Source organism: Rhodamnia argentea, chromosome 4, assembly GCF_020921035.1.
Source record: "Rhodamnia argentea isolate NSW1041297 chromosome 4, ASM2092103v1, whole genome shotgun sequence".
NCBI classification, from domain to species: Eukaryota; Viridiplantae; Streptophyta; class Magnoliopsida; order Myrtales; family Myrtaceae; genus Rhodamnia; species Rhodamnia argentea.
The window spans coordinates 8,037,542-8,044,822 of record NC_063153.1 but is presented as its reverse complement, the minus strand read 5'-3'; the positions used below and the strand labels follow the sequence as shown (position 1 = coordinate 8,044,822).

Genomic DNA, 7,281 nt, shown 5'->3' with positions numbered 1-7,281 from the left:
GTCTCTGTTCAAGCAAATATACGGTCGATTTCGACACGGATCTTTTCCAGGCTATGACTAAGAAAGACGTATTTCGGTTTCCAAATAACTTTTGCAAAACTTGGCCTGTTTCACGCGACATCCAGAGCCAGAAAACAACTTGATATGCAAAGTACCTGTATCAAGGAGCGAAGAAGAAGAGCAAGAGAACCACTTGCAATTCCTCAACTTGATACATCATTGAAGCTTTGTCAACTGACATTGGAACTACTCCGAAGGATCTCGAATCCGTTGTTGGGATCTACAACTCGCTCCCAAATAAGAACTCTAAATTCCCTCCTGAACTCTGCTCATTTTCATTCACTTGATAACAGAAACGAATAGAATGTACCAAAAGAAAACACACCTCTTGACATGGTTTCTTTCTGGCTTTCAGCTGCAATAGTCTTCTACTTTCTATGCCAAACCAAAGCCAACTCAAATGCACGAATAAGAGATGACATTTACCCAAGTAGGGAAGCATGTAACTGTATATCATAACTCAGTAGTCTCACATCAGCTATTAACTTATTCTACAAAATTTATCCTCACAAATCAAGGGGGTGATCATCATACTACCTATTGCGTATCTAACACGTTTTCATCATGCTGAACATCATTTTCACCCAGGATGTAAATGCTGAACATTGGAGTATACAAACGTCCATTAGTTTGTAAAAGCCAGATGCCCACCCATTGCAACAACATCAAACTGAAAGAACTTAAACATTTGCCAGGAGACAATATAACAGAGGACACCGGTAGTAGCAGAAAGTTGCAACACAAGCCAACAATTTGTTGCACAAGATCTACCCACTGCACCACTATGATATCCAAACTTCCAGGTCACAGTCGGTAAGATTAATGATAGCCAAGGCAGGGGAAATTTCTTTAAGCAGTGCAGGTCGTCTGCTCAGAAAATATAAGTTAGCATATCATGACTGCACAATGATTCAACACCACTTCCAGACCAAATTACACATTAATAACAGAAAAGGCAAGGAGATATGCTGAGAAATGTATGATTCAGACATAAAGAATAAAACCTTGCTTAAAAAAAAGACCTGGCATGAACTGAAAATCCATACAAATGCACGAGGAGCCTATGGATAACACAGTGGAAGGTGCCTGGACAGGAAGACAAACTGAAATACTGAGCAGTTAACACTATGAAGCCTCAAGTCACATAGCAGTGATCCAAATGGAAAAGAAGAAAAAAGAATTTCACAGGCCACATACAAAATAAGCTTTTGTCTTCTTAGGTAAGACAGGGAGGGAGAAGACAGGAATTGAACCAAGACCTCTTGGATCTTGGTAAGGGTAAACCACCCCATGGTCAAATCCATGTCCTAACCTAGCATAAATACTGCTTAAAGTAACAGATGAAGGCAAACCAGGGGACATTGCAAGATATAGTCAAATGGCCATGTTGGTTAATTTGTCGTGACCTAAAAAGTAGTCAACACAAAAGGACGGATGCGCATGAGGTGAGTGGGTGCTGTGTGCGCTGTGCGGGGCGTGTGTGTGTTCTGCCGCGGGCACGCACCGTCAGAGTCTGTCCACAATTAAGTTCATCCTTGAGGTATGTCCTCCTAAATCTGATAAGCTATAAAACACGACGAAGCTCAGTCATCTTGTCTGCAATGCTTCAATGTAAAGCAAAACGAGAAGCACGAATGTAGTTTTCCTAGGTGAGCATGTCTATTATCCTATCTCCACTACTTGCTAACATTCTCAAGGACCTCAAACTATGTACCACACAACCTTGGAGAGTGAACAGCAATCCAATTGACTGTACAGCACAAAAAAAGAACAATGTGAATTGGGAACATGCAATCTGGCAGTAAATTTTCACATTTTAAATTTTTATTTCAAATAATTTTTTTTTCCTCATCTCAGTAGCCATTCTGTCCATTCTCAACACCAAGTCCATACAAAACCCCAGCATACTTCTCAGGCGAGCCATTAAAGAAATTCTCCTTCAGTTTCATGAAAGTACAGCAAGTGAGCAAACTATCAGAACCTGCTTGATGACATACACCAACCCGTTCCACTTCCAACAACTCAGCAACCTTATTCAAACCCCCATGAAGGCTATTGCAAAACTTCATCAAATGCTTGATATCGTAAAGCACGGGGAAGTACATCTTAATCAGATCAAAGAACCCGGACTGTGTACTCGGCAGACTCTGGCAGGTTAACACCTTAAGCAAGTACCCGAAGTCATACCCGCTGTGGAATGTGACCCAGTGAACACTATCATTCAACACTATCCCAGACGACATCAATAGCTCGCTGAAGCGGTTAGCATCGATGCCCACCTCGTTGTTCTTCTTAAAGTTGATCCCACTTTGAGACAACAAGTCAATTGAGTCGTGCGCATAAACATCCTCATTTAAATTAAACTCGCGGAAATTGAATTGCCACACATAGTATTTATCGGTTCCGCAGGTCGGGAGATTCCCCTTCTCATCCGCAAAGGTCAGGCCCAACTGGATTAGCTTCAAAAGATCAACATTGGCCTTAAGGGTCTGGTAATTATACTCCGAGCTGCTCTTAAAATTTCCAACAGGGCGAAGTACCATCCCGGGGAACTCTGTGTCCATCGCAATGTAGGGATAATCATCTACAATCTCACGAATCAAGGAAAACTCGTCCTCCAGATTGTAATCCCAAACATCCCTAATCTCAACAGAATCGCTTTTCGGCAAAATGGACATTCTGGAAACTCCTGTCCTTCCAAATTCGCCCCCACCCCCAATATACCGAAACACGATCCGAGCAACCACAAGAACCCGGAATCTGCGTCACGACAAAACACAATCCCAAATCAAAAGGAGCTACACCCCCACATCGTCAAATAGCAGCAGAATCGCGCATACCCACGTCAAGGCAAGAACTTAGGAATGACCCGACAAAAGAGAAACATAATTGGACAAGATCATTACCTTTGGATATCCGAGATGAGGACCCCCCCTTCGTGGGCTTACGAGGAATCAAAAGGGTCACGAGCGACGAGCTTCGAAAAGGGATCTGGACGTTTCTCTCTCGGGAACTGATCCTTAAGACTTTTCAGGGGAAAATCTTCTGGGGATTTTCATTCAAACAGGGGATAAAGATTGTGTTTTTCTTATTCAATTCACTACGGAATTGGGAGAGGAGTGAGAATGGAGTGCAGAGGAAGGGCTAGAGGCACTTGCAAGAGAGCAAGGGCAGCCTTCCTGTGCTCACATCGTCGAGGACATGTGATTTGATTTTATTGAGCTTGAAAGAGAGATAAGTCGGTGGCTGTCGAGTGATATCCTCTTATGGAGCACTCCATCTCTCTCTCTCTCTCTCAATTTATTTATTTATTTTTTATTTTTGGTGTGGCTCATAATTTTTTTATGACTAAATATCATTTCACCGTTAGATTAAACACCACTTCCATTTCTAAAAGAGAGAATTCCAAGATATTTTTTCCTTTTAAACAGGTGTTTAGCAAGTGCCCTTAAAATTTTCGCTAATGACTTTTCTTTATCAGAACGCGTAATTCTTTCATTTTCAAAGTGTATTGAATGGTGTTATTCTCATTTTTAATTAATTTGTTTAGTGTTCTCGAGGCACTTGTTAACGAGACTAACTTAAATAATTAGTAGTTACGATGCGCAATGAGGTGCGTGTGCAAAGCAAGGAAAAAAGGAGTGGTATGAGCGGTCGTAGATGCATAGATAGAGAGAGTTGGCAATAATCACTTTCACAACAAAGTCATTTTAGTTAAGGGTGTGCAACTGGATCTGATTTATTCAAAAACCAGACCGAACCACTCGAAAAATAAGTAGAGAATCAATCTCCGTTCAAACCAATCCGGAAACATGTTCTAATTTTTGGGAACCGATTAGAACCGGTACGGTTCCCGATTCCAAGTGAAGACCCAATCAGCAATCGGATTGATTTTGAAATCGATTTTTAGCTACTGTTAAAAAAAATCATAGTCCCGCTCGCCTCACCTCCTCTGTTTTAGAAACTGGTCAATAGAGAGGAGGAGAAATGGGGAAGCTGGTTTCGTCATGCAGAGTCCAAGGTCAGAGCATGCGCGAACCCGTTCCGGTCACGAATTTCTCTTACTTTCTAAAAGCACAACTTCTCCAAGCAACCAGTGTAACTTCTCAGGTGTCGAATTTTAGCATGTGAAGTAACTCTCATAGAGCAAGTGATGAAAACTTCTAATGGTATCATTTCAGCCCGTACTGCTACATCCTTTTGCCTATGATAGCAGGAGAGGCCCTGAAAACAATGTGCTAAAAAAGTTCTGTACAGTAGCAAGTCCCACCATTGCAAAACTGCAAAGAGGAAGCCATTCGTTATGAAGCCAGTTAGTCCAAATGCCATGACCACAAGAGAATATGCTTTAACTTGTGTACGGTTAAGGGATTCTACCATTCCTAAAAAGCTGTGGGCTACAGAAAAGAAAATGGTAGCAGGCAACGGGCTAATACCAGAACAATCTGCACTATCATGGTTGCCTAGTTTGAGCATAAGAAAGAATATCACATGGTCCAGCTCAAGCTTGATTAAACTCGAGTCAAAACTTCTATAGAGTCTCGACTTTTCGACTTGAGTTTGATTTACCAAAAATGATTCTGACAGTTTGAACCAAAAGCTGTCTATGATCAACAGTCACGTATATACTTCATCTGGTTCATATTCTAAGTCAATTACACAATTAGACCCACGATCCCATCGAGTCGAGCATTATGAAGCTCGAACTAGACTTAATTAGATGCTCGAACTCAAACATTCAAACTTACAAGAATGAATAACGTATACAATTTTAAAAAAGCTTAAGAAACATCTGACATACATGAACTGAATGAACAGAACCCCAAGTCTTCCCATTGCACAGACCATAGACCATTACAGAAAATGAATAAAGGAAAGGATAAACAGTCATAAAAAAAACTGCTGCAGATTTGACCACAAGCTTGCATGGCATTATACCATCATATACTAATAACAGGTTCTAAGAGAATGTGCAGGTCATGTGCATTGAGCAGATTGCCCAACTACAACTAACCCAAACAGTCAGGTTAGAGAATATCTGAAGCTGGCCAAGGCATATATAGCGAAGAAGAGCCATGCAGTTACAAACATAGCTAAGGAGTACAACATTGGAGAAGGTTATCATACTAATGACACTATTGTATACACAGATAATGCACAAACCTGGGGAAGCTAAATGCTAGAAAGGCACAGCAGTAGATAAGTGATTCCCACAAGCTCAAGCTCTGAAATTATGACATAAAAATATCAACAAGATATAATACAGTATAATACACTCTATCCACAGCCATGCTTCTCCAAAAGACTTCATGGACTAAAGAACCAAAAGCATATGCAGGGCATATAGTTTGCAGGCTATGCTGTAAGGAATGAGAGAGAATCTTCATAACATTTTTTAAGTTCAAAACAAGAAGAATGTCTTGCTCAGTACAAATAAACTACTTGCATTTCATGGTTAAATAAAATGTACATCAAAGAGATATTCTCTGATTGGAAACATCAAAGATCTCCACATTAAGAGAATCCCAACATCAATAACCAACTAAATCATCCATGGCAAACCATGATTTGTGAATACAGCCAAACACAGCTCAAAAAGGGTGCTCAAGTTTGAGATCCTTCCAGAACTAATTCCTACCAAGCGGAAGGGATCTGCAAGAATACGTCTCTTTGAAGCCACCTTTCTTGGAAGACGTAAAAATGGATGCGTAAACTTCCTTTGTAGCATTACGGGGGACCATATCTGCCGCCTTAAACCTCTTCGCTGCATCAGAAGTCGCACCCTTCACTCCTACTCCGCCATTTTTCACTTTCCCATTTTCATCAACTTTAACAGAGGCTTTCTCAACATGGTTTACATCAATGCCGCGTTTAGCACCAATTAACTGAGTAGTTTCTTCTCCACAAGCAACCACCTCACCATTCTTCACCTTCTTCGCCTTCTTATCTCTCAATTTCACCCTCTCCTCCTCCAATCTCTCCCTCAGGACCGCCACCTCTTCCTCGCTCCCATTGATCGCAATCTTGTCCAATTCACTGAACTCCTCATGACACACCAAACAAGAAGACGACTTCACCTCCTTCAACGCCTTGGCGCTCAACACATGGCCGCAAGTCCTCAATGTGAAAAACTTGTACTTCCCATTGAACTCAAGACCGGTGATCGGGCACTGGTACCGCGCGCCCCCACCCCCACTGACATCATCCTCTAGCCCCGGAATCTCCGTAAGCTTAATCTTGACCATATCCTTGAGACCCTTTATGTACCCGAACTCCCGCGGCAATTTCTTGCCCAGAAGAGCCTCAACCAGAGCTTGCTTATTGAAGATATTCCCCAGTTTGTCCACAACGCAGGGCTCCCTCAAGGGCTCGCAGGACAAGGCGCAATTCATCCATCTCGAGAGCCTCTGCTCGTTAGGGTCTACCTTATCGGGCTTCTTCACAGCGTACATGTTCAAGTAGCAGTCGCGCGACTCCGCCCCCGTCGCGCCGCCATCGCCGCCGCCGCCTCGGAGCCTGCATCGCAAAACCAGGGTCGAAAGCGGCGAAACTCCGGAACCCACGATCGGGGTCGAATCCTGGAGAGGCTTCCCGTTCAGCGTAAAGTAGAGATCAGGCGAATCGGCGGCGGGGAAGAGGGAGCGCTTCAGGTGGCGGAGAGTGTAGGAGGGCGTCGGGGTTAGGGTTAGGGCTCGAGTAGGGATGTGAAGATCGTGCGATTGAAGGAAGATTTGGAGGGGTTCCTGAGATCTGAGCTGCATCTTCGGATCCTTCAACTGCGAATCGAACGAGAGCTCTCAGATTACAGAGGAAGGACAAGAAGAAACCTAGAATTGAGCTTCGTTGTAGTTGACTTCCTAATCGCGAACCGCCTCCGTCGACTTGGGGACAGATCGATCGAGGAAAGAGGATGTCGGTTTGCCTTCGATTGATTAAAAAGAAATTAAATAAATGAAAACAGAGTGAATGCAATTAGATGGGCCGGGCCTGAGGAATTAGAAAAATGGGCTTTATGCAGAAGGCCCAATGTCAATCTCCGGACTCTACCGCGAAGATTGAAGCCCAACTAGGATAGAATCTGACATCCGCGATCGCGGAAAGAGAGGCTTATTGAGAGGGTTAAGCGCTCGATTTTGAATCCAACATATTTCGTATTCAAATCGCAGCTTCACCCACTGATATGAATCTCAAAAGCGCGCTCGCCACCTTGTGACTCGATTA

At 42.9% G+C, this 7,281-nt stretch overlaps 2 protein-coding genes across 2 annotated transcripts; both read right to left on the bottom strand.

The window, feature by feature from the left end:
• Positions 1-1,856: 1,856 nt before the first annotated feature.
• LOC115736233 (probable CCR4-associated factor 1 homolog 7) lies at positions 1,857-3,313 on the bottom strand. The gene is made up of 2 exons (XM_030667817.2): positions 2,967-3,313; positions 1,857-2,820 (listed from the first exon to the last, which is right to left on the bottom strand). The coding sequence occupies exon 2, from the start codon at positions 2,736-2,738 to the stop codon at positions 1,914-1,916; it is 825 nt and encodes a 274-aa protein (XP_030523677.1). The 5' UTR covers positions 2,739-2,820; positions 2,967-3,313; the 3' UTR covers positions 1,857-1,913.
• A 2,171-nt stretch (positions 3,314-5,484) lies between these two features.
• LOC115736232 (replication termination factor 2) lies at positions 5,485-6,980 on the bottom strand. The gene has a single exon (XM_030667816.2). It carries the CDS (start codon positions 6,819-6,821, stop codon positions 5,688-5,690), a length of 1,134 nt encoding a protein of 377 aa, XP_030523676.1. The 5' UTR covers positions 6,822-6,980; the 3' UTR covers positions 5,485-5,687.
• Between the last annotated feature and the right edge of the window lie 301 nt (positions 6,981-7,281).